General features: G+C 38.3%; 1 protein-coding gene across 10 annotated transcripts in view; it reads left to right on the forward strand.

Moving 5' to 3' along the window:
- WDR7 (WD repeat domain 7) overlaps positions 1-27,903 on the forward strand; it is a 350,640-nt gene that overhangs the window by 244,977 nt on the left and 77,760 nt on the right. For all 10 annotated transcript variants that reach the window (XM_025997662.2, XM_072757950.1, XM_025997661.2 and 7 more), the window contains 4 exons: positions 43-229; positions 11,267-11,384; positions 13,888-14,037; positions 14,617-14,699. In XM_025997662.2, coding sequence (XP_025853447.2) covers positions 43-229; positions 11,267-11,384; positions 13,888-14,037; positions 14,617-14,699 — 538 coding nt within the window. The remainder of the gene's footprint in view (positions 1-42; positions 230-11,266; positions 11,385-13,887; positions 14,038-14,616; positions 14,700-27,903) is intronic.

Genomic DNA, 27,903 nt, shown 5'->3' on the forward strand with positions numbered 1-27,903 from the left:
TAAAATTACTTTATTGCTTTGCTTCTTATTTTGTAATTTTAGGTAAGGCACTGACATTTCTTCTGCTGCAGCCCCCTAGCCCCAAACTTCCTCCACACAGTACAATCCGAAGAACAGCCATTGATCTAATTGGACGTGGTTTCACGGTCTGGGAGCCTTACATGGATGTGTCTGCTGTCCTCATGGGGCTTCTTGAACTTTGTGCTGATGCCGAGAAACAGCTCGCTAAGTACGTGCTCAATTCCAGTTAATTTGTGGGGATTTTGTTTGTGTTCTGTCAGTTGGTATTTTGTTTGTTTATTTTTGTTTAAGGTCATTGATTGCCCTTGATAGATTATGTGTTTTTAGTAGATAATGAAACCCCAAATATCTCAATATATGAAATTTTGGATATAGATAAGGAAAGGGAAATCTAATTCTGTAATTTGGGCACACTTGAGATTTAGCATTAAGCCAGTAAATGGCTGATCTGTGACATAGTTTCTAAATTGTGCTTATTGTGCCTTGACATATTATTATCTAATAATAGTGTAAACATATCACTTACAAGGAAAATTGTGTATATACCTGCCCAAACATTTATTCATAGAATACATGACAGATAGTTTGGGGAATTATTCCTTCACACTCATAGTAATTTTTAAATTAAATTTATTGAGGTTTCACTTGCACACAGCCAAGAACCAGCTGTAGGAGGTTGCAGAGATCCAGAGAAGCAGTGATGAGAGTAGAGGGAAAGGCAGATGAGCTGAGGGAGCTGCTGAAATGAAGTAAGTGGGAAGCCCTTGGTAGCCAAGTGGCCAAGAATGATGGGAAGGCAATTGGGGGTGTGATGATAGAGGTTCATGTTGACTTGAGAACTCAGCCTCCTAATTCTTGGAGGAAGGTTTTTGTTTGTTTATTTTAATTTTGCGATTTTATTTTTTAAGAGATTTTATTTATTTTAGAGAAAGAAAGAACAGGGGGAGAAACAAAGAGGGACAAGCAGACTCTGTGGTGAACATAGAGCCAGAGGCTGGGGCTCAATGCAGTGCTCAGTCCCCCTACTGTGAGATCATGACCTGAACCAAAATCAAGAGTCAGACGCCTAGCCAACTGAGTCACTCAGGGCCTCTGTTTTTGTTTTTTCAGTATCGCCATCCTAGTGTTAGGAATCTTTGAGTTGGCCCATGGTGCCTATCTAAATGTAAATGTTATCACCTCTGATTTTCTCATTGAATGGCATTTCATCTTATCTTTGTTGACCTTGAAAAAAAACTAGAATTCTCTGCCCTTTTCTTCATGGTTGTCTTTCTCATATCCCTTAGTTCTCTTATGATCCATCATGGCTCTAGGCTCAGGGAGTAGAGCTCAAAGAAGCTATTAGAAGGCTAGACTGGGATGCTGTGGCTTTGTCTACAGATTGGACATTCTCAGCCCGAAGTCCCAAGATGGATTGGTAGAAGGTGGTATTTATTTCCAATTTAGGCAGCTGCCCGCCCCCTACCTCCTATCATACTGCCACATTTCCTAAACATTTACTCTGTGTCTTCCTAGCTGTTTGCTTTTCAGCAAGTCATTTCACCTCTTACCTCAGTTCCATCTACAAGTTGGGCCTAATTAAATACCTACCTCATAAAGTTGATACTAAATGTGTTTCTGTTTGCAAAGCACTTGGAAGAATACTTAGCACATACTAAAAGATTAAATGGGAATTCCCTGTATGGTGGTAGTAAAAGTGGTGATGCCATTGTCATTGTTTCAGTCAGCAGATCAAGAGCTGCCTGGTTCTAGAATGAATAGTTTGACATAATGGCAGCCAGGATAGTTTTTGGATGCAGAAGGCCTGAAGGTTCTTGATTGACTAAGAATTCGGAGGGAACTGAGCCCATGAGTTTGAAGCAATAGTAAGAGGCAACTGGCCTTTGTGCAAAGCCCAGAACATATTTTCAACCCTCTCCCTTCATGTTGGCTGCAACTGCCTGTATACCTTCCAATTTTGTTTTGACCTAATTTTATAGCCTATTTTCAAAGCTGATCTAAACACCATTTCAATAGTATGCAGTCTTGTTTTGTTGCCTAGGAGAAGTGATAGGCTTTATTTTAGACATAGTATTTAATATTTTGTTTTATTTTGTTTTTAAATCAGTTTACATGAAGCTTATATCAGCAAACATAAAGATATGCTGTGGTTTATCTACATGTAGTATGTCCATAGACACTTTAGTTCTTCAGTAGATAATTTAAATCCTGCTATTACATCCTTTTCTGTCATGAAGATTAGTATAACTCTATACACAGCTCTAAATAAATGAATGTATCAGCATGTAGCCTTGAGGAGTCCAATGTAATTTTCATCATGATAAATTGCATAATAAGCAAGAAAATGTTTGCTTATTAATCTATAACAAGATGTAGATTGAAAATGGCCTGTTACATCCGTGACACCATTGGTACAGGCTGTAGAAGGACTGAGACAGGGTGAAACAGAGCAGGGATGTGTGCCTCCTACCCACATGATGGTGCCTACTGTGCCTCCCCTTTGTGCCTGATTTACTCTGTATGTGACGACAGTGCTCAGCAACCTTGTCTCTAACTGCTGCGTTAGGCTCGCTTTATGAAGAAGCTTTTATGTTAGGCTTGTGCTTTTTAAAATTTCAGTTCATGTTAACTGGAAAAGAAAAAACAGGGGCACCTGAGTGGCTCAGTTGAGTAAGCATCTGCCCTCAGCTCAAGTCATGATCCCAACGTCCTGGGATCGAGTCCTGAGTCAGGCTCCCTGCTGGGTGGGGAGTCTGCTTCTCGCTCTCTCTCTGCCCCTCCTATCCCCATACACTCGCTCACTCATTCTTTTGTGTTCTCTCTCTCAAATAAATAAGTCCAGTCTTTAAAAAAAGGGGGGGGGGAAGGAAAAGAAAAAACGTACGCAGTCCTTCCCTCTTTAATACTGTTCTTGTGAGTTTATGAAAAAGGGGATTGAAGGGGGAGCTAACTCAGACTGCTACCTAGTTCTGTAAAACACATATGATAGCAGAGTTTCTTTCTTCCTCTCTCTCCCATGTATTGACAACCTCTGTCAGAGATTATTCCTGAGAGGTCTCCTGAGAAACTATAGATGGCTTAATTGATAGGGCATTTTTCCAGAATTAAAATGCCTTTATTTTAGAAATAGGACTGAGAATTTTACATCTTTGAAATCAAAATAATGCCAGTTTTCTAATGTGTTTAGCTATTTTACCAGATTTTAAACTATGTTTATTAACTAAGCAAGCTTTTATTGAGTAGTTAATATATGGAAGGTACAATATTGGGTATTATATTTAGTTACAAAGTTGCATCAGACAAAGATTCTGTCTCCAAGGTACTTACAATCTGAAGGAAGGATAAGATCTGATGATGCAAAAAGAGGAGAGTAAAAGGTAGGGACATTCAGAAGATGGGGAGGTGAGTCACAGCTGGGTGCTCAGAAAGGATGCCAGGAAGAGTTTTATTTACATCTCCCATTTGAATAATTTTGAGGAAAGGCAAAAGGACAGAGGTGGAAATGTATGAGCATGCCCCACAGATGCCGAAGAGCTCCTTAAAACATATGGCAAATGACTGTAAACATGGTTTTTAACCAATTTTATTTTATTCATTCCTTGCAGAACTTAAACTGTGGGGAGTGCCCATCTAAAACTTGAACATAAGTTCTTTCCCAGTTATCTCAGGGGAATAGAATCAGGGTTAAAGAGAGGATTTTCTCTTTTATCTTATAAAATGATTATAAAATGATAATAGAAGTTTATAAAATGAATCTGAAAGAGGTTCTGTCTCTTGTCCACAGAAATACTGGTCATTGGAAAAGGTGAGCTTCAGACCTAGGTCTCACTGACCTCAAGAGCTCTGCTCCTACCCCTGTGCCATCTTGCACCCACACAGCTACAGATCAAGAGAATATTAAGCATAAAACAGCCTATTCAAAGGACATAAAAGCTGCCAACTCAATTGTCAGTGTACTTTCAGATTTTAAAAGTATACTGAATGAAATCATTTCCATGAAGAATTTTGTACCTTCTAGAAATTAATAGCCTATTTAAATATCATTAAGCTCCTTGAGTGCCTGGGTCATGTATTATGCATTTATTCATATTTATTCATAACACCTGTCACATGATTTGCATTTAATAAACATTTAATAATGTCAAAGAATTTTAGAGATGAGCATCTTCAACAGTATTCAATCCAGTGTTTTCAGTATGCTATCCAATAAAAACAAGGTTTAGAGAGATGATACAACTTACCTGAGATCTCACCAGTACTAGAAAAGCTAAAACGATCACCCAGGTCTCCCGACTCCCATTTTGCTTCTCCCATACCTGTATGGTCATGCCACCCTTTATGTGACAGGTGATCCACAGGGAGACTCTCAGAGGAATTTTTTAAATTAATGATTATGGGCTGCTCATTTGTGATGGACTGTTTTTGTTTTTGTTTTTTGATGGACTGTTTAACAGAGAATGCAGACTGCTCTCATTGAAATCCTAGATAGAACCATTCCTAGCTAATTGTGAGAAAAAAAGAAACATGCAGTATTATGTATTTTATAAATCCTTCTTTTTTTTGGTCACCATGGTTATGTACATATGGATAAAATGTTAGAAACAATAGAAAATCCTACCCTGTAAAAGAACAGAAAAATCCTTGTGCTTTTTAAAGACTAACTCCCTTCTGTACGTGTTGTGGTCTAATTCTGATTCTGTTTTCCTAGTTCATGTTGCAGGGCCTTTGCTCTCAAAGAGAACAGCAGAGCCGTGCTGGCTCCCGTTGCTGACGGGGGCAATCTCTCATCTCCTATGGCTATGATGGAAGAATATTAATGAATTACCGAAAGCCCATTGCTTTTCTGCAATATTCAGTTTACCAAACTTTTTTTTTTAAGATTTTATTTATTCTTGAGAGAATAAATAAAAGAGAGAGAGAGGCAGAGACACAGGCAGAGGGAGAAGCAGGCTCCCTGCATTGAGCCCAATGGGGGACTCGATCCCGGGACTGTGGGGTCACGTACTGGGCTGAAGGCAGACGCTCAACCACTGAGCCACCCTAGCGTCCCTTTACCAAACTGTAAAAGAGAAACATATAGTCAACTAGAAACCCTGTGCTTTGATTAACATACAGATAAACCCCATATGTTAGAAAGAAATGTTATTTTTGAACTATATACTTGGAGAAAAAGAATTGACATTTTAACTCAAATTTTAACCGTACTTTTTAACTATGAGACAGGGGGTAGAGAATATATCATATAAACACTAAGGTATTTTTAGGATTTTATATTTAAACTATGTTTCCTATTCACTTTTATTTATTTAAATTTTTTTATTAAAAAAAAATTTTTTTTACATGTGTGCAAGTGGGAGGGAGGAGCAGAGGGAGAGAGAGAATCTGAAGCAGTCTCCATGCCCAGTGCAGAGCCCAGTTCAGGGCTCAGTCTCAGGACCCTGAGATCATGACCTGAGCCAAAATTAAGAGTCAGATGCTTAACTGCCTGAACCACCCAGGCGCCCCAGACATTTATTTTTAATAGAAAATGTATAATCTGAGGAAACCACTTAACTAAATTATGTTAGCATAGTTTTTACAACTCATAGTTGTAAATGTATACAACATATAGGAAATAGATGTAAAAGCTGGGCACTTGTTGGGGGAATCACATTTGTGTTTAGGAGACTAATGCTACATTTGAGTTATCAAATTAAGGTTTAATATAACAGACAAGAATTGATGATTCCTTGATACATTAAAGACACTTGCTAGTAAGTGTCTGGAAGGGGTAAGATGGAATTCCCAGTTATGAAACGAAGTATGCATTTCCAAAATAATTCTGGTCCCTGTTTTCCATGAGGAGTGTTTTCCGTGCCCTGTTACTGTGTATCTTCGTCGGTTTGGGCGACTGTAACAAAATAGCACAGACTAGGGGCTTCCACAACAGAATCTTACTTGTTAGAGTTCTGGAAGCTGGGAATTCCGGGAAGGAGGTGCTCACAAGGCGAGTTTCATTCTGAGGCCTCTTCTCTGGGCCTGTAGATGGCTGCTGTGCCGCTGCGTGCTCACGCAACTCCTTTGGGAGTGAGCCAGAGCACGTTTTCTGGTCTGTTATACGGCAGGGATCCCATCATGAGGGCCTCACCCACCTGGCTCCTCTGACCCTAAGTACCTCCCTGAGGTTCCGTCTCCAAATACTGTCACAGCAAATTTTCAGGGGACACAAGCATTTAGTTCGTAATACTGTTTGACCATGATTTGTGGGTTATTCTATGAAAGATTAAGTGGTTCTTCCCCCTGAATATTCTCTTACAGTATTCCTGTATTTGACAGATGGGGAAGTCTGACAATTGTAGATGGTGACATTTAACTATAGTGGTCTGACGTGTGACTTCTAAAATGCTTTTACCACGATGGAGTAAGGGTTAGAGCAGATTAATGAGCAGTCACGTGAGGAATGAGCTCAGCCTGAGTGGACTGTTTCTCTATTCATGATTTTTATTTACAGTATCTGTCATCACTCGTGTTTCATGTGGGATGGGTATACTGAAATGCTGAGTAAAATAGAGAGTATGTCCTATCCTATTTTTTTAACTAAAGACCCTTCTTAAAAGCCTATATAACCAATGAACTGCATAACAGCCAAATAAGCAGGATGCGATGAAGATCCCAGAATAAGACAGACACCCCTTTAATTTTGCACCTCTGATAGTAGAATCCTCCTTCATTCAGTTAGAATCCCACATTAAAATATATCACATACACAGCACACCTTTGACTTTGAAGATAACTATGTGTAGAATTAGACTTTGCCTGTTGGGACGACTAGATCAATTACTTTGACTTCATTGCTTGGTCAGTTCAGTCAAATAACTGGCTTAAGCGATTTTTTTTTTCCTGCTGGATTTTCCAGGTAACTTCATTTAGCGCATAACTCTCAAGCTACCACTACGTCCAAGGGGCTGCACTGGGCACTTTGGGGGGATCACAGGATTAGAAGGCATGGTACCAGTCTGCATAGAGTTCATGATACAAAACTAATTCATAATGCTTGGCAGAAAGAGATCCAGTGCTAAGAGCCTAGGATAAACGGGTTTTGTTGTTGGTTGGTTTTGTTTCAGTAGATTGTAATTGAATGCTCTAGCAATTGCAGGACAACTCTTGGCTTCCACAAGAACTGAACAGAGGGGTGGGGAGAGCGTGCTAATGGGGGCAGTGGTAGTGGAGGAGCGTAAGCCACATGCTCTAGTCAGAAGAGGAATGGAATTCTAGGGACCAGCTTTGAACTTAGCCTGGCCTCAGGAACAGAGGTGTGTTGCAAAGACAGAGTCATAAATTAGTGAAACTAGATTATGGAGGGCCTGGAACCTCAAGCCAAGGTTTTAAGATTTTTCTTAGAAGCACTGGTCCCCACTGAGGTTTTTAAGCACTTTAACCATGAAGTAAAGTTAGTGCTTTTGGAAGATTACTCTGATGTGATGCATTATATAGGCTACAGAGGGAAGTCTTCCCCTGTGCCTTGGCAAATCCTCTCTGTTCCCACACTCCCAACCCCCCTGCCTGTGTACCATGGATGTGCTGAATGAACCTGTGCAGACGACTGACCTCAGAGCAATAGATGTGTCTGCATCCTGAAGTCCTGCACTGCAGCCATCAGATGCTGATCAAGAGAATCACTCAAATGTACCCTCTGATGCCTCTTACAAATTGTTGGATGTTCCACCTTCCACTGAATTCATGAGCAATACTTTTACTGTCTTTGGTTACCTGCTGCAGCTTCTCTTCCAGACGCCAAACTTTTACCATTTTTCCTACCACAAGAAGTGTGCCTATTTCTTCCCAAATTCACAAGATCGTTTGCTGAGATGGATTAAGGGTATTGTATGATAGGGCCTTTAACTTGAAACCAGTGACCTGCTGCTAGTTGATCTCATTTTCTTTTCACTTTGTTTCTATTTATGAGAGTCATCTTGGGCACAACAAGCATCTATTGTCTGTATAATATATATAGGTGAGACGTAGGACTGGGGTTTTTACATTTGCCTGCTTATTTAATCATCTTGTCAGCCTTGGAAGTTGTTATTTTAATAGACCCATTTTACAAATGTTGTGCTTTACTCAGGCCAGGTTGGCCACAGGGCACCGCATAAGGATTGGGGGACAATATCCATTTGTCATCCTCAGGTGAACACATACGTGCAGAGTCATTCATTCTCATTCTTTCCTTCTCTCTCTCTCCCTCCACTCCCTTCTTGGCTTCCCACTAAACTTTACTCCTGAAGGAACAAAGAAGGTCTGGAAGAGAGGTGGGTTGTGCGGTTGGTAGGATTCTTTTTGTATGAGTAGAACTCCAATTTCCAACTGCAAGCCATCACAACAGCACACAGCAAGGAATGGATGGGACTTTTCTGGACTCCAGGAGATGCTCTAACACTTGGTCTGCAAAAGGGAGATCCCATCTCTTAGAAACTCGGGAGATAGTATAGCCACCCATAGGGAGTGTGGACAGGCAGCCAGAACCATAAAGCTCAGCAGGGTCAACATGTTGTCTTTCACCCTATTTCCCTTGATACAACCTAGCCCTTTAGGGAAGCCACATTATTAACACATAGGTGTGGTTCAGATACAGTCCTCAGTGCCATTCCCTAAACTTGGTCAAGCAGTGTATTGCCTCCCCCATTCCCTTAAAATTGGTCATTTGAACCCACACAGTAAGACTTCTTTCTTGGGACGCCTGGGTGGCTCAGCGGTTAGGGCGAGAGCCAAAGGCAGTCTGGGGATCGTCCCAGCCTGGGGATCAAGTCCCACATCGGGCTCCCTGTGAGGACCCTGCTTCTCCCTCTGCCTGTGTCTCTGCCTCTCTGTGTCTCTCATGAATAAATAAATAAAATCTTTTAAAAAAATACTTTAAAGACTTCTTTCTTTAGCCCAATTTGAATTTGATCTTTCTGAGGACCTTTGAATCCGTTCTGCCATTTAGTATAGTTACTTTCCATTACAATTTTATTTCCACACCATTGATAACCGTGCATCTGTATCTTCAGTTAATCACAATTGACATTGGAAAGAACAGAGATGAAGTCCGCGTGTCACAATGGACCACCGGAAACCTCACCCAGGGATGCCATCTAGCTACTCATCCAAAGTCGCTGAGTTTAGTCATGTTACCATTTCATTAATCCAGTTAACCATAATGTGGGCGAGCCCCCTGCCCTTTATTTATACCACCATTCAGCTGTCCGAGAAAACATCATACCTTGGCACCTCGATGAACTCTGGACCCAGTTTTCTCCTTCATAAAAATGCTGGTACCATCACCCTCTTTAGGGATGTTCTGGGCAGGTGCAGGAAGACATGAAACAGCACAGGAAAGCTCAATTTCAAACCTAGGCCCTCAGTTTCACCTCCAGTTCTTTCTCTTCTCTGTCACACCTTCCTGGGTAGGTCAGGCTGCCCAGGAGGTAGACATTCCTGCTGGATGGCTGCCTGTTGGGCAGGGAGGTTGCCTGGGGATCTTTTCCAACTCCCAGCATTCTGTGATTTTATTGATCTTAGGAAATTTGATTTAGGTTTGCTCAGAATTTAGTTAACATACCATTTGAGTTTCAGCCTTTCAGTATTACCAACACCTTTTCATGCTGACGAGAGAAACATAGAATATCTTAAAAGTGTAATTAGCTTCTGAATTTTTTAAAACTTAAACTATGATCTAAACTCTGTAATAATTAAGCAATCTAGGTCAGCATGCTCATGCCTTTGTGGGATTCTCAGTAGTAATGTTTAATCCTGAAAAGAACCTGGCTACCTACCCCGCCCTGCTATACTGCCGAAGGCCCCTTTTCCAGTCCCCTACTGGATCTCGAGCATCAAGATCTTCTGTGGAGGTGATGTGGGCACTGATGGCATCCTTTCTGTTTCTTGTTCAGAATGTGTGTGTTTTGTCACCTAACATCTCCTTTTTAGTGGTGAATATCAGAGGACCCCCTCCATCCTCCTGAGTTCCTGCTTTGTATCTACTCTCAGTTATTATCAGTCAAAGATTTAAGCAATGTAGCAGTCACTAAGAAATTGTAGGCAAAATTTCCTAGAATCAACTTCCCTTCTTTAAACAGTGATAAGAATGCCCATGTAATGCGTACTTACTTTCATCTAAAAGTCAAAATAATGATTCTTAGACGAATCTGTAAAAACATTTGTAAACATTTTGAGAATTTTTAGTAAACAATCCAGTTTACACATGAGGTATACAGACTTACGTAATTAGAGCAGTACAGATCTTGATATAATTTCATATGGATATTTAAGAATGAAGATATGTGACTAGAGGGAGAAACTATAATGGATCACATACTGAGTAGCAAAATGCTCCTTGTGTATAGTTGACGAGTAGATCACATTCCACATTTTAATGAAGAGTCTTACTAGTTTTCACAGGAGTCTATTATATAAAATAAACAGGAAGCTTACAAACAGAATATCATCATTTTTATGTTTTAGGGGTGGGTAGCAAAGGAATATAACATCACTATCCTGATCAGGATGTTCTCACAGTTCGGAAAGATTTATTTTGTCATGTACATACTCTTAAAAATAACCTGGACAATGCCATGCCCATGATCTTTATAGAGAGAAAATAAGTGTCCATTAATAATTTTTGCATCAACACAAAATAACTATTGGCAGAACATTGTAGATTGGTTCTAAAAGTATTGAGCATGGGGTAAATTAACAGTACTGAGGATATTTTAAACTAAAAATAATATTAAAAACTAAAAATAATTTTGCAGTTTTGAGTTCTTTTTGATAATTATATGGATGGAAGTGAATTTTGCTTCCTTTCAGGTACACGTCCTTAAATGAAGCCTTTTTCTGTGGCCTTATAAACAAATTATTACCTCTAATTTTTTAATTTTTTTGGCAAAAAAATTGAAAATACCCAGCACAGTCTTCTTTCTTGCCTGATTCTGAGCTTTGTGATATGCATTCAGTACTAGTTCTTGATAATTTGTTAACAAGGCGTTTTTAACACTTTGGACAGATGCACATACTGTTTTCAATCTTCACGGTTAATTATTCGATTTTGTATTTGATGCCAGAACACCCTGACTCCTAATCACTGCTCATTGTTGCAAGTCCATTATATTCTAACTGTTTGAGTGCTCCCATTGACCTTGAACTGACATTATAAGCTGTGTCTAATCTTTTCAGTCTATATTTCAAATGCTTCTTTTCTTTTTTCCTTTTTTTCCTGATCCCTGTTTAGCATCACAATGGGTCTGCCTCTTAGCCCTGCAGCTGACTCCGCCCGCTCTGCAAGGCATGCCCTCTCGCTCATCGCCACTGCCAGACCACCCGCCTTCATCACAACTATAGCCAAAGAGGTGAGCAGAGCCTCTCTGTGTGCTCCATCTTCTCATTTAAAGGAATTATTACGTACTGTGAGCTGAGGGTCCATATCCACAAATAATCCTTCCAATTTGTTCTACAACAGTGCAAGTTAATTTAGTGCTAAAATGAATACATACGTACCTGTATGCATGTACCCTGAATTCCACAGCAACGCATTCCTTACTTGTGCTTTTTGTATTCATTTCTGTTCTCAAAGTTAACTCTCTTGCAAATATTTGAAATCAATATTTCAATCTGAAATATAACAGGCTTATTCAAATTAAAATATACTAAAGATATTCACATTTTATAAGTATAAATATCTTCCCGTAATCAACACTGAACTTATTTAACACTGGCTCTTCAACTGTAAACAAAAATGTAAGTCATAAACTTGCTAATTGTTTTCCCTATTACATGTCACAGATAAAGACTTGAATGCCAATTGATTCCCACATTCTTAGTGTTCTAACTAATTGCCCACATCTAACTGAAAAACTAGTAAAGAACAATGAACCAATTATAGAATCTTTCCTGTAGGTCTTAGTAGTGGGAGAGAAAGAAAAGGATGATAAGCCCCTACATTTTTTCTTAAAGGTTTGTTCCATTTCAGCATAAATAATGTGCACACTTGGTGTCCATGGGGTATGAACTCCGTCTGAGTTGTTTTTCCTGTAGCTATGATGAATTTTTAAAATACTAAATAAATACCTCTGAGTCTACCCTGATAACCTGAAACCTGCTGGGCCCGTCTCTACCCCAGAGCCATTCTTAATAGGCATGCAGCAAGTATTTGTGACATGAAGGTAGCTTTAGAAGGGAGGAAGGAAGGTCTTGTTAATAGCAGATTGTATGGGTTTATATGAGGTGGTGGGACTTTGAATTCATACCTAAAATAAATTTGTAGAGTAAAGGGGGTGTGTTCTGCTGTTAGTGCATAGTGTTACAGAAAGGTTGCACTGTGTTTAAAATATGCATGTGTATGTTATAGCTCTATGATTTGTAGATATTACATATTTATATGAAGTATATATTTATAAATGAGCAGATTTATTAGCCTGGAATTTCTTACCAGTTTTTTTTATCAGTTGAGTATGCATAGACAGTAATATTGAATATATTGAATAAGTCTGGTCTCATATACAGGTCCTAAAAGTACCAGTCATAAAACTGCCTCTTTAAAGAGTAAGCAAGTATCTGTGTTGATTATGTTTTTGAACTTAATTTTCACCTTCTACATGAGTTTTTTTTTTTTTTTAATTAATTCATGAGAGACACAGAGAGAAAGAGGCAGAGACATAGATAGAGAAAGAAGCAGGCTCCATGCAGGGAGCCCGATGTGGGACTCGATCCTGGGACTCCAGGATCACGCCCTGAGCCAAAAGGCAGACGCTCAACCGCTGAGCCACCCAGGCATCCCAATATGAGTATTTTTAAATGAACTATTAGAATAGCCATGCTTTTGATTTATTCTACTCCAACATTTGGCTAGAAAGGTATTTTTAAAATATTTTAGGGACGCCTGGGTGGCTTAGCGGTTGAGCGTCTGCCTTTGGCTCAGGGCATGATCCTGGAGTCCTGGGATCGAGTCTCACATCGGGCTCCCAGTGAGGAACCTGCCTCTCCTTCTGTCTATGTGTCTGCCTCTCTCTCTCTGTGTCTCTCACGAATAAATAAATAAAATCTTAAAAAATATTTTTTAATGTTAATGTTTTACTAATTGCCAGTTGATTTCCACATTCTTAGTGTTCTAATATTTCAATGTGATAGTTCACATGTATTATCTTGTAAAAATAAATTTTCCGCTCAGAGTTTTAGATTAAGATCCTAAAGTATTTCTATTTCTCACTGTTTCTGTCTTCTTCTCCCCTGTCATGCCCACTCCTCCATGGCTAGCCCAGCACCTACCAGTGTTCTTTCTCCTCTGAATGATTAAGACTTATAATTTGTACAGGGAAGAAAAATCACAGTGAACTTATATTTACAATGCTTATTATTTTTGGAGGCATGTTCATTTGAATTTCTCAACTTCATTATATGGCACCAAGAATGGTATCTGGGACACAGAAGTCTTATGTAAGCATCATTTACTGTTATTACTTGAGAGCAAGTCTCGTGTCTCTTACTTGCTGGTGTCTTCTAACTGCTGTCTTGACTTCAGCATCAGATATGCCAAATCCACAAACCTTCAATCTGTCTTTTGAAAAATGTCATGGTAGTATTATATTAAAGTCTCCTATTATACCCAAGAACTTACAGGATTTTATTAGAGAATACTTAGTTTTTATTTTACTAAAAACTGTATTTTACTTTTTTTTTTTTTTTTTTGTAATCAAGTGTTTCCTGACCCACCCCAAGAGATTTGTTTTTGTTGATTCTCTTTTTCTTCCCCAGTTGTATTAACAAGTGAAAAATAAACCACTGGCTAGAAATGCAAAACTGAATTTTTTTAGTAAAAGTATCAGCCATATCTATAGCATGGTTATGTCTTCACAGGTACACAGACATACAGCTCTTGCAGCAAATACCCAGTCACAACAGAACATGCACACGACAACTCTTGCACGAGCTAAAGGGGAAATTCTGAGAGTCATTGAGATTCTTATTGAAAAGATGCCCACAGATGTTGTGGATCTTCTTGTGGAGGTAAGATATCCTGCTTTAAATGTTACAGCAACAGCCTATATTTAATGTCCATGTAGTAATATAAATCATTTTTATTTCCAAGGAAATAAAAAGAGAGCATTAAAAGAATTATCTAAAGAAAGAGACGGAGATAATTAAATGAATTAACTTTAGTACCATTTCTAGGGACCTTACTTAAATTTCATTAAAAGTCAAAATGATAACTGTGTACTTATCATTCTAGGGAAGTAGTCTGTATTGGAGTACTTTTTAAAGGGTATGTTCTTGCATTATAACTAAACAAAAACTTGTGTGCGTGAATAAAAGGTATCTATATTGTACATAAATATGCATTGGCTTTGAAGTCAACAAGTTTTGTTTCTATATGTTACTGCTCTTTTTTTTATATTTTTCACAGATAAGAGAGAGAATATCTTATAGTATAGAGTAACTATATTGTAACTTCAATAAATATGCTATAGTTGTAAATATTGTGATCAAACCATCTAGAATTTTCATGCAGCTGAGGCCTTAAATAATTTGTATTTTGGAAAATTAAGTATTTGAAATTAATTTTGGATTTACATCTTTTCTATAAAGGTTATGGACATCATTATGTACTGCCTTGAAGGATCTTTAGTTAAAAAGAAAGGTCTTCAAGAATGTTTCCCAGCCATCTGCAGGTAAAGAAGCCTTCAATAGCATGCAAAATAAATAATTTTTACTAACAATTTTGAAAAAATTTTTAGCAGGATGAGTTAGTAGTTTTGTTAGAAATCCAGTTATAAATTAATATCTGCTTACTTTCTGAAAACAATTTAGGCAGATCATAGTAAAAAACACAGGTATAATAGAACTAGTATTTGAAACTGGGTACTGATGAGATTTTTTTCAGAACTTAAAAAATGAGTAAGAGATAGCATCTGTTTAGTATGTATGTGTTCATATATTCATCACTGAAATTAGCATTTACATTATAAAAGGAAGAGTTTAGGAAGCTTCAGACTTAGAAAGTATACTATTCAGTCAAAGGAACCTTTCCTACCACATTTTCACATTTTAAGTTTTATTTTTAATTTAAAAGCATTTTTCGTATGTCTTACTAAGTGTAAGTGTTTTCCCTATGAGAAGGCTGGCCAAGAGCAGTTAGAGTTGACATAAATAATGTTGCATATGTTAAGCATAACCAATAATTTTAAACATGTATAGCATGTAACTATTATGAAATGAAGGGTTTTTTTTGGGGGGGGGTGTTAAATGTCAAATGTAGTAGTGTTTATTTTCCCTTTAAAGTAGTTTTTGGTTCTTAAAATGTGTGTAGCTTGGGGAACATTTTGTTAGGAAATGTTTTACCTCCAAGTGGTCAGTGGAAATAGTGCTTTAAATCTATTGAAAATCATTGTTTATATAGAAAACAGAACAACCAGTTAGTCATAGCTACATAACAGTTTTCTTTTTAAGACAAATTCAGTGACCTCCTTACTTATGTTTTCTCAGTTCTATGCACATACAGTAGTAAAAAGCTTTATTTTAGACTATAAGCTTCCCGAGAGCAGTGATGGTATATGACGCATCATTGTCTTCTGTATCTCCTGGCATTTCAGCAGGTGTTTGCTGAATTACTTGTACTACATGAGTCTTCCAATATCTTTTTCCATATTTACAGTAGGCTTCATATTGTAGCCTCTTCGTTTTTGCTGCTCCTGAGTCATGCCACCCTGAATACCCAAAAGGAAAAGATTATGCTGAAATATACATGTGTACAGATGTATTTTCTTGTGGTACAGATTAGGTGTGTTAGAATCCAGTCTTTTTTTTTTTTTTTTTAACATCATGCCACATTGTCTGGTTTGTGTTCTTTTTTGTTAAAACTTATCATATAAAATCTTTTTATGCAGTTAACTGATGAGAGGACGTGTAGCTGCTGTATTCCTAGTCAGTCCTTCTCTAAGGAAATGTCTATGTGAAAATGGACATTGGGTCGTGACTTTATAGAGGCGATGATTATCACAGAGCTGAGTGTTAGCAAAGGATTCCTTACAGCTCCAGTCTTGGCAATATAAACTAAGCTTCCTGGAAGTTAATGTGAGGAAATGGTCGAGTGTTTCAAGGGCCTGTCTTTGCCCTTGCTGGAAGCCTGCCTGCCACCCAGTGGCACCCTCAGTTCCTTAAGTTACCCTAGTCTGCTGGTGTACACTTTTGTTTGCTGTTGTTTCTTCGCCAGAGGGTAAGGATTCTGCTCGGATGCTAAGAGGCATGCTCACTACCAGATTTCTCTGATTTGACCGAAAGCGATTGTATTTTGTTTATTAATTTAATAACATCTATTGTACACCTACTGTGTGCATCAACTACTAGCTAGGCCTTAGGGAACAATGATGGGGATAAGATGATTTCCTTGAGGAGCACACAGGGTCTGATAGGGTAGGTGATTATTAAGATAAATAATTCCAGGGTGCTATGTTCTATGCTGGAGGAGAATAACATACCAGAGACAAGGTTGGGCAATAAATGGCGGTGCTTAACTCTGGGTGGAGGAGGCTTAGAGAGCTTCATAAAGGAGAAGTAATAATAATAATAATAATAATAATAGTAATAATAGATTCTTAGAAAGTTTCACAGAAGAGGAGGCAGACTAATAATAATCTCCTTTTATTAAAAGAGGAACATGTTTTAATAAAAGTGACCGCTAATCAGAATGAAGGATCTGTCCCCCACAACGTTTTGGGTTGGTGGTGGTGGATTCTAGAAGAGCCTCACAGAAGAGTTGATGGAGCGAGATTTGCAGAATGAACCAGTGTGTAACATCTGAAATTACAGAAAGAACCAGATCAGCAAATGTCTAGAGACACAAAAGTATGTGGTGAGCTTGGCAAATTCCTGTGGTAGTGGCTAGAATGTTGGCTGAGGATGGGAATCTGATACAGTGTCAGAGGGATAGGGCTTTGAATTCCATACAAAGGATTTTGGCCATTGTTCCATAAACAATGGAGAATCAGCAGCGTTTAAACAAAAGCATGTAATTCTTTGGCCAGGACTAGTTGGTAAGACCTAATCTTATGAAACTTCAGATTTATAACAGTTGTTCACTATGAGATTAGGTTAGATGTTATACAACTGTGAGAATATAAGCCCATTTATGTAAGAATTAGTCCATAAACATAGAAGGGTGATTAGCACTATAAGGTTGTTGCTTATGCTAAATGTTAGTTGGAACAGGCAATAAGTTATGGAGAATGTCAGAGAACATTAAACTTAGATGGGGCCTCAGAGGTTTTACTGGTCTATGCCATGATACCTATTAGCTGATTTGTACTAGGCTGATAAATGAACAACAACAAAGATACCAACATATCAACAGAAGCTAAAATTATTTTATTGAATATCTGCCATGTCTGTGCCATTGTCCTGGGTGCCTTACAGCACTTGTGAGCTCTCTACTTATAAATGCCTTTCACTAGATATCAAACTCTAGTCAAAGTCAGTGACGTGTGGTCTGGTCATGTGGCATTTGTTTTTACAATCTTTATATAATATAGTCTTTTGTTGTTAATTTTTCTTTTTTTTCTTTACCCTATTTTTTTATTTCTTTTATTTTTATTTATTCCCTTATGCTATTTTAAAGATGCTGTGGGTTTTAACTTAGGCAAAGCTGTGTAATGTTGCTGTATACCAATACTCAATTGTTACGGTTGGTAGATCAGATCATAAAAATATATTTTAAAAAACTTCATTAAGTATACGTTTTATTTTTTTTTAAGTATTGATTTTAAAGGAAATATTTGTCAAAGCACCCAGCAGAATGCTCATGATTTAGATGTTCAGAGAGTGTTAGTTTCCTGTGGGTCTATCTTAATAATAACGTGGAAAACGGAAATGTATATAAGAAATTAATGAAAATTTGGAAGTATTTTATATACATACAGACTACAAAATGGCATTATTTTCATAGATGTGAAAAAGTTGGTTTACTTCTCAAAATATTAAATAATTTTTAGTCAATGTTATAAAGGTGATCTTCACATCTAAAATTGTATTAATTCAATTAGGAGCTAATATGGTATCCAGAAGTCATCAAGTATTTAAAAATCAAAAGTACTCTTGAGTTGGGTTATACATAAAATTCACAGTTTTCTGTGAGTACAAGACAAAGTAGCATCCTTGAATGCTGAATAATCCTGAGATTGGTTTCTTGGTGTTTTGTTTTGCTTAGTTTTTTAACCTTGACCTTAATGATTAAGATATGCTTAATGATTAAGATAGGCTTAATGATTCTGATATGCATCTACATTTTGAATTTTCAGTTCAGGATTTTAAAGCTTTAATTGATATTCATTTGGTAGTTTCTCTAAGATTTTCTTTATTGTTGGTAATTTGGCAGCTATTTCTCAGATTGCATATTACAATAAAATTTCCATTTTTACTGTTGTAATGAAAGTCATGGGTTTTAACTTAGTCTGACCTCTGTGTGTTGTTATATACCAAGAGTCCATTTTATTCAGGTTTGCTTATTTATTCATTTATCTATTCAGGTTTATTTAATGATTATATGACTCCATAAATAATTTAATGAGTGGTGGATTCATCTACTATGTTGTTAACTGAATTTTTGTCCTCTGACATCTTTATTCAAAACATATTTAAAGTTTAAGCTATAAATTGTAAATTCATTGAAAGAAACGAAGAGTAATACAAAAAGTTTGATTTATCTAATTTGGTTTATATAATAGCTTTTCTTTCAACTGTTAAAACTTCTTTTAATATCTTCTGCTTGAAAGTAGAGATGCATTACCTATGCCAGTAAAATTTGATAGACATTCTTTCTTATCACTGACCAAAGCTCACTTACTGATAGTAAAACATGAGGTTACAGCAAAGCATAATTTGCCAGAAGTAGGCCGTTCAAATCTAAATGTAGCAGCTAGCGTGCAAAGAGGCACAGACCATCAGTACCTAAGTCACAGTGTTCATAGGGTAGAACCGTAGTTCAGAAGAACATTCCTGTTCATAGCCTGAGACCAACATGTAATTGAGGGTCCTCACATATAATGTGTACGTAGTTTGTAGACGCAAAATTTTTAGAGATTTTGTGGCTCTCAAGGGCATGTTAGAAGGATGCTCACACAACTGAATATTAAAGCACAGACAGTTGAGAGAACTAAGGACACAGATGAGAAGGTGAAGTTTAAAAACTGGTATTGAGGGTTCTTTCCCAGGTAGACCCTATGGGGAATAATGATCTCTAAGTGCAGTTCCTAGACCATCTTTAAGAGAATTACCTGATTTGTAGGCTCCCCTGTAGAGATTCTACCTCAGACGATTATGAAGCCTGGGAAGCTGCATTTAGCAGCCTTCCCTGGTGATTTTGAAGTACACTGAAGTATGAATATGAATACTCTAATAATCCAAAACTGAGAAACACAAAACCTGAGTCATTGTTCTTGGTGACCGTGTCCTGTTATATAAAACCTTGGATCCTTGAATGCATGTTTCTATATGGACTAGAGGAAGGCCAAGGAAACACCTGAAGACATTGCTTCACTGCCTCCGTTCCAGTGATGCACCATTAGTTTTAACTTCAAACTGGTCATCGATTGGCTTTTATCTAAAACTCATTTGGAGAAACAGAACACTAAGGAGCTCGTTTGAAAAACATGTGGTCTGTCCTAAAGCTCACATCATGGTCCTGGGATCCTGGGATCCAGCCCCAATCGGGCTCCCCACTCAGCAGGGAGTCTGTCTCTCCCTCTCCCTCTGCCCTTTCCTGGTTCTTGTGCCTTCTCTCCCTCCCTCTCGAATGAATGAATGAATGAATGAATGAATAAATAAGTCTTTAAAAATAAATAAATAAGTCCAAAGCCTTTAAAAATATATAAGTAAAAATAAAAAAACACATAGTCCATCAAAAAATAAAATCAACAACCCAAAACACATGGTCCATTTATTCCTCTACATGTTTGAGTTTCTATCCCGAGAGTGAATTACACCATCAGGGGAGCTGCCTTGCTCGGACCACAGTGCCTGGTCTCCTTTGCAATTCTGTCCCTGAAGCTCCTTGTCAGGATTGCGCCTGCAATTTGCATTAAGGCATCTTCTGAGAGAGTGTCGTGGGAATATTGCCAGTGCATTTATTGTAGGGCTCATGTTGCTGATGCCATGCAGCACTTAGCTTAGTGTCCCTTCTGTGAAGACTCAAGACATTTCTCTTGAACACAGATAACAAGAATTTTTTTGTTTAGTTGTCTTAAGGAACTAATATGTGTTTTGGTCTTTGTTTTTTTCTTCCACATAACCAGGGGGTTAATCTAAAAATTTTGCTGTGGCCCTTAGGCAGCTCAAAGCCAATCTCTGCCTGACTCTCAGAAAGTCATGTCTTAGACCCCCATTGGCCTTCCCCCACCATCACACCTCAGACCACTCTTTCTTTTCCATCTTTTTACTGGATTGTGTTCTAGAAGTTTCTCTAAGTCCTTTATGTAATATGTGAATATATATGTGTGTATGTGAAATGGATACATATTTTAAAACTTATTTCAAAAGCTGTGGAAACAAAAATAATTGTACACAGAATACCAACTATAATTATCTTCTAAAAATTGTTTTTAAAAGTCTTTGTTTTAAGTATCCTAGATCTTCCCGGAGTAGTTTATATATCTATAGATATTTTTCTTTAATATATTTACTGAAAGATACAAAAATCACGTCATTTTAACTGCTGTATAAACTTTATAGTCATAGATTTAAATATTTCCTAATATTTTACATTTTAGGTCCAAGGATATTATTAATAATATAGAAGCATCTATTAATAATAAAAGAAAATTCCTTAAATTTCAGTGCCCTCAAGAGACTGTAGAACATATATCATTCAAAAAACTGATTGACAAAATAGTTCTGCCAGATTTTTCATCACTATAACAAATAAGGCTATATTGTTATGTTAGAGGAAGTTAGCAGAGATACATTAGCAGTAGGATTCTTGAAACGTTGAATTACAGAGGTACAATCAGGTAACTTGTTTTGTTTTTTAAAGTGTTACTTATTTTTTTAAGACTTTATTTATTCATGAGAGACACAGAGAGAGAAAGAGAGGCAGAGGGAGAAGCAGGCTCCATGCAGGGAGCCTGATGTGGGACTTGATCCCGGGTCTCCAGGATCATGCCCTGGGCCGAAGGCTGTGCCAAACCGCTGAGCCACCCGGGCTGCCCCAATCAGGTAACTTGTTGAAGAAATGAATTCCTCCACAGAGGCCTCAAAGAGGCCTCATCTGGCACTCTATAGATAATTGTTGGAGGCAAAGTACAGAGGACTCCACATTTAATTGCCAGTTTATAAATAATACAGTGTCCTTAGTTAAACATACCCTAGACATTAAGAGAGTAGAACTAACTTTTTTCAAGGAGTGGAAGATAAACTTCAATGGAGTTTTCTCGAATTCCTTATTAATACGTAGTGCCGTGTTGCTGAACTTGGATATCCTTGTGAAAGACCCCCACCCCCACCCCACAACAGACCAGTCAACACTGAACGTGCCATACCTGACTTGGTTTGAATAATTTTCCTCTTTTGGTCACCATGTAAACACTGACTCACTTTACATGACTATATTTGTTACAGCAGCATAAAAAAATCAAAGTGTAGAAATACACAAATGTTACTGAACTAAAGGAAAAGCAGTATAGAACACATATATGTGTCATATACTTGTTCTAAAATGAATATAGGTTTCTTATGAGTTTGTAAAAATATTCTTTTGCTAGTCTCAGAATAAAAAATTTAAGCTCTTGTAAGCTACCGCCTATCAAAACTCAGTTAGAAAGGAAGATTAAATACCTCTGGAAGTAGAATGAAATTATAATGTAATTTTTAAATTTGAGGCTATTTTATTATGTTCTTGTGGACTAGGAGTGACATAATGCACAGCAAATGAAAGATTGAAGTAATGAAGTAGGTTGATAGGAAAATATGATTATATTTAGAGATATAAAGGTTTCAGGATTTTTTTATAGCAACAGTTAGATACGTATGCCTCTAAATGCAATTTTTAGTTACTTATGCCTCCTCAGTTATGCAGATTATCAGTAGCTTGAAGGGGCTTTTATATCTACTTCCTGTATGGTGCCCTTTAGCAAGTAGGAGAGGGCTTCTCTGGCCAAAAACCATATGCCCCAGAATTCCCAGATAGATCCTTATTTCATTTTTTTTTTATTTATTTTTTTTTTATTTTTATTTATTTATGATAGTCACAGAGAGAGAGAGAGAGGCAGAGACACAGGCAGAGGAAGAAGCAGGCTCCATGCACTGGGAGCCCGAGGTGGGACTCGATCCCGGGTCCCCAGGATCGCGCCCTGGGCCAAAGGCAGGTGCCAAACCACTGCGCCACCCAGGGATCCCGCATTTTTATTCTTTTAAGTTGAGGCAATTGAAGAGTGATTTAATTTTTATGCCTTCTAAAGACTTGTCAACTAAACGCACAGATTCAAAAGAAATCCTTTGGTGGGCTCTGTCCCAGTTTTTAGTTAAGAAGGTATAAACATTTGGTATAGACACTCAAGAACTGAGGTTTAATAATAATACCAGCTATGCCACTTCATATGTTCAGGCCTTATTTCGTCATAATAAATGGCACCAATTATTTCACTTAAGCAGTGTAAGCATCATGTATTCCTATCCTTCATTTACCAAATGGACAAACTTAAGAACATTTTTATGTTGACAGATGCCCAGCTCTGCTGAACAGATCTCACACCTGCTCTGTGTGCTGCCTGGAAAGAGTCCACAGGCTTGGACGTGTGAGGCAACACACACAGCTGTGTCATCCCATCAGTGCACAGGATGGCTCCTGTTATGTTCCAGGCCCCAGGCTCTTGCTACTTCATTCTTCCTTCCATCCTCTCTCCCCTCCTGTTGCACTCTGCTCTCCAGAGGACCTGCTATCCCATTATCCTCTCTTCTCTCTGGAATCTCATCCTCAGCCTGAAAGTGGGCTCTGTTGTGTCTCAGTGGACAAACCTCCCTTACCTCTACATCTCCTCTATTTCCTGGTCTCTCATCTCTTCTCCTACAGGAGAAGGAGTCAGGACTCTGTCCATTTTGTCACCTCTTGTGTCCTCTCGACTTACTTTGATTTCATCTTTTCTCCCACTATTTTGCTCATCTCTCTCTCTCTCCTCTCTCTTTCCCTCCCAATCCCCTCTGGTTACAATTTTTTTGATTGTCCATTGTTTTTCAGTCTTTAGTGATTCTCAAACTTTTTGGTCTCAGAACTCCTTAAAAATTAAAGACCCAAAAGAGTTATTTGAAATACTAACTACAGGGGGTCCCGGAGTGGCTCAGCAGTTTAGTGCCCGTCTTCAGCCCAAAGCATGATCCTGGAGTCCCAGGATCGAGTCCCATGTCGGGCTCCCTGCATGGAGCCTGCTTCTCCCTCTGCCTGTGTCTCTGCCTCTCTCTCTCTCTCTCTCTCTCTCTCTCTCTCTCTGAGTCTCTCATGAATAAATAACTAAAATCTTTTAAAAAAAAATGAAATACTAAATACAGTTCATGTTGATATAAAAATATATTTTTTAAAGATTTTATTTATTTACTCATGAAAGACAAAGAGAGGCAGAGACACAGGCAGAGAGAGGAGAAGCAGTCTCCACACAAGGACCCTGATGCGGGACTCAATCCTGGGAATCTGGGATCACACCCTGAGCCAAAGGCAGACACCCAACCGCTGAGCCACCCAGGTGTCCCGATATAAAAACATTTTTATGAAAAATAACTACTTTGCCAAAACAAAAAAAATACTGAGAAAGTAGCATTCTTTAACATTTTTTGCAGATTTTTTTTAAATGTCTGACTTGAGAGGAGACAGGTGGATTTTCATATCTGTGCCTGTCTTTAATCTGTTGCTGTATGTTGGGGTTTTTTTTTTTTTTAAGATTTTATTTATTTGAGAAAAAGAGAGAAAATGAGCAGTGGGGAAAGGCAGAGGGAGAGAAAGGGAAGCAGACTCCCTGCTGTGCATAAGCCTGATGTGAAGCTCAACCCTAGGACCAGGAGATCATGACCTGAGCCAAAGGCAGACACTTAACCGACTGAACCACCCAGGCAGCCCTGGAATGTTCTTTTAATTGGGTATATGGTGAAAAATCTGGCCTCACTTAGAGTTGCAAATAGGAGGAGTGTTTCAATAGCCTTTTAAAATCCTGTTGCATCTTCTTTAATAGTTCACCAAAACATTAACATGTGGCCCTTTTTAAAGGTTAGCCACAATGTAGAGTCTGTAATCATAACGAACTGATTTTCATACTGTCGTATTTAATCCCTTGGTATAGTTTGCCCTTTGAGTAGGTCTTTTTCCCATGTGTAACTTTGTAACATTATGCATTTATCTTTGGAAAATATTGGTCACTGAGTTATGTGGGTTGTCCATATATTGTCATATTATAACATATAATATAAAAAATGACTTTTTGCTAATATTACTGATGATATCAAAAAGTCAGTGAGTATTGGGAGGCCAGAATTCTGATTTGTACCTGAAAGCTTGAATTTTATTATTGTCAACAAGTTCTGTCAGTTATGTTCTGAGGAATAAAATAGTTGATTTTCAAGAAAACGTCTGCCAGATACCCAAGTCCAGATAACCGCAGTTTGTCTCTGGGTTATACTTTCAAGTACAAATGGTATCATGAAAAAACAAAAAACAAAAATCAAAAAACCCAGCTGGTTTAGCTTGCGCCTGGATCCCACAACTGTTTTTCCCTGAGACAACCATCAGATTTCAGTGTACAGTAGAAATGCTTTATTTATGTGCACTTCCCATTTTGTCACACTGATTGTTAAAATGACATGTACTCAAGGGTCAAAATGTAAGTAAAGTTAATAATTTTTATTGCCGCATCAGGGAGATTCTTAAGTGAAAATGCCTTGTGGTTTATTTAGTTCTGTTTACTCCCAGTGCATGGCCATGAGGACATGATGACTGCTGGTAGAGTGCAGTGCCCCGGCTGTGCTCCAGGCTGACACCCTGGCAGCTTTATCTGTCATTGCTTTTACACCATCAGTGCAAGGTCAACACAAAACAGATCAAGCAATGTCTGTCTCAGTATCTCACAAAAGTAGTTTTGATCTCACAAACTTCCGAACAGGAGCCTGAGGCCCCCAGGGTGTCTGCAGATCACCCTATGAGAACCACTCATTTAGCAGAGCTTTTGGTTGCAATGAAATGTGAAACATTTTTCTTCTTAATTAAAGCTCTTCTACTTTCTGCACCCTTTAAATCCCAAAGATTGATAGATAGGTTATATCATAACCATTCCTGGGATCCAGTGCCCAGGGAGGAGGTAGGCTAGACTTCAGGAATACCAGGGATTAGTTTTTCTGAGGCTCAGTACAAATCCTGAAATCGATTCTACTTACTTTAAAGGACCCTTTGCTTTTCTAGGGATTCCTGGCTCTCCCCACAGTCCAGTGCTCTTGCTCCGGGAAGGGGGCCTACTTAACCCTGGACTTTGCGTGTTATACAATGCACTGCAATATATCATACCTGGCAGCAAAACTGCCCATCGTTTAGGACTCACGTTACAGATGGTATTATATGAAATGGGTTAGACCTGCATTCTTCAAATCCCAATGTCAGCATTCACTGGGCTGAAGACACTGGTCTTTTTTCTGTTCCTTGAATAGAGCCACACTTATATTTTCCTTAGGACTTTTGTTCCCCCTCTTCCTTCTGCCAGGAACACTCCTTTTAGATCTTGACATGGCCCATCTGGTCTCCTCATTCAGGTCCACTCCCTCCACTTCCCTGTCTCACACAGCCCCTCACCACCACTACCCCATTGCCATTTTATCTTCATAGAGTGTATGTCATCTGAAGTCACCTTGTTCATATTTGCACTTCCTCATGAGGTGCTTAAGAACAGAGACCCTGTCTGGTTGCTTTCCTATTAGGTTTGCAGCAACCCAAGCTGTTGAAAAAATGTACTCAGAGACCCTCTGCCTGCAGCAAGGCTTCAGAGGATCTGACAGGGAAGGCACATTCAGGCCTGCCCTTCACCCTGTCTCACCTCTGCTGCCAGAGCCTCCCCTTCTCTCTTTCTCAGCTGCCTCTTCCTTTTTTTTTTTTTAAGATTTTATTTATGTATTCAAGAGAGATGGCGGGGGGTGGGGGGCGGTGGTTGCAGAGACACAGGCAGAGGGAGAAGCAGGCTCCATGCAGGGAGCCAGATGTGGGACTTGATCCCGGGACTCCAGGATCACACCCTGGACTGAAGGAAGATGCTAAACTGCTCAGGCGTCCCATCAGCTACCTCTTTCTAATCCTAAATCTCATCTCATCCTATTGATTCCAGAGTTATCATGTAGCCTCTTCTTGGCAGCCTGAGCACTATTAAGTGTTCAGCTTGCTTTTATTTCATTGAAACCAGATTCTCAAAAGGTATAGAATGTATATGAAATCTTTAAGATATGTATTTTATATACCCCCCCACACACACATACACATATGTACCATATAGAGAGAGAATGAGAGACTGAGTCTCCTGTTTTTGAAATAAGAGACTATAAGTCAACAATTCTCAACCCTCTTGGTCTCAGGACCCCTTTATACTTAAAAGTTATTGAAGGCCACAAAGAATTTTTTTTAATTAATTTATTTGAGAGAGAGCATGAGCGAGACGGGGCAGAGGGAGAGAGAATCTAAAACAGACTCTGTTTTGAACATGACTCTGTTTTGGCTTGATCCCATGACCCTGAGATCATGACCTGAGCCAAATCAGAGTTGGACACTTAACGGACTGTGCCATCCAAGTACCCCAAGGACCCCAAAGAATATTTATATGGTATAACTGTCAATATTTGCCATACTAGAAATTATTTTTCCTTTCTCCCTCCCCATATTAGAAATTAGAATTAAGAAATTTAAAAGTAGCCTATTAAGTGTTCACATAAATAATATTTTAATGAAAAATTGTATTTTCCAAAACAGAGCAAATTAGAAGAATGCCTTTGTTTTGTTTTATGTTTTTTTCCAATCTACCATGTCTGCAGTAGAAGTCCCCAGAATCTCCTGTTTCTGCTTGTGATAGCTCACATCATGTAGAATCTGGACGTCAGCTACACACTCATGAGAAAATGAGAGTGAAAAGAGAACATAGCATTTTAGTGTTCCTGTGAAAGCGGATCTGATGCAGAGCATGCTTTATGAACTCCTGCTCTAAGCATGACTGTGGGACTACCTGCAGTGGCAGATGAATTCTAGATTGAGGAGGCTTCTGTCTCCTCTGCGAAATGAGGGGCTTCCAGTGCCTGATAACCTGTGGCAAGATACAGCTCAAAGATGTTAAAACCTCTCCCCATTGCTAATTTATTGATATATGATTACCAATCATTCTATCTCATCATAAGTTCTGAAATATAACATAGGCTCCCAATATAGGAATGCCACAGCTTCTTTAATGCTTTCCCTAATATTCTTTGAAGTAATTAACTAGTAAAAGCTGAACTGACACTAGATTATTTAATGAACAAAATGCTCAATATGAAATGTAAGTTAAATGTTGTAAAAAGAAAAAACAAGAAGTACCTATTTTATTATGCTATTTTTTTAACCTGTTAAAGTTTTGTGGAAAAGTCAATTAGGTAGAAATCAGAGCATAGTTTTAACATAGTATCACCACTGTGCTTTTAAAAGCATATTATTTGTGTTATTCCCAGATAATAAAGTGTTATTCAGCACTAAAAAAAAAAAAAATAGGCTATCAAGCCATGAGAGGGATGGAACCTTACATACTTATTACCAAGTAAAAGAAGCCAATCTGAAAAGGCTAACGTACTGTTTGATTCCAGCCATATGACATTCTGGAAAAGGCAAAGCTGTGGAGTCAATAAAAGGAT

The sequence above is a fragment of the Vulpes vulpes genome, chromosome 5 (assembly GCF_048418805.1).
Source record: "Vulpes vulpes isolate BD-2025 chromosome 5, VulVul3, whole genome shotgun sequence".
In the NCBI taxonomy this organism is placed as follows: domain Eukaryota; kingdom Metazoa; phylum Chordata; class Mammalia; order Carnivora; family Canidae; genus Vulpes; species Vulpes vulpes.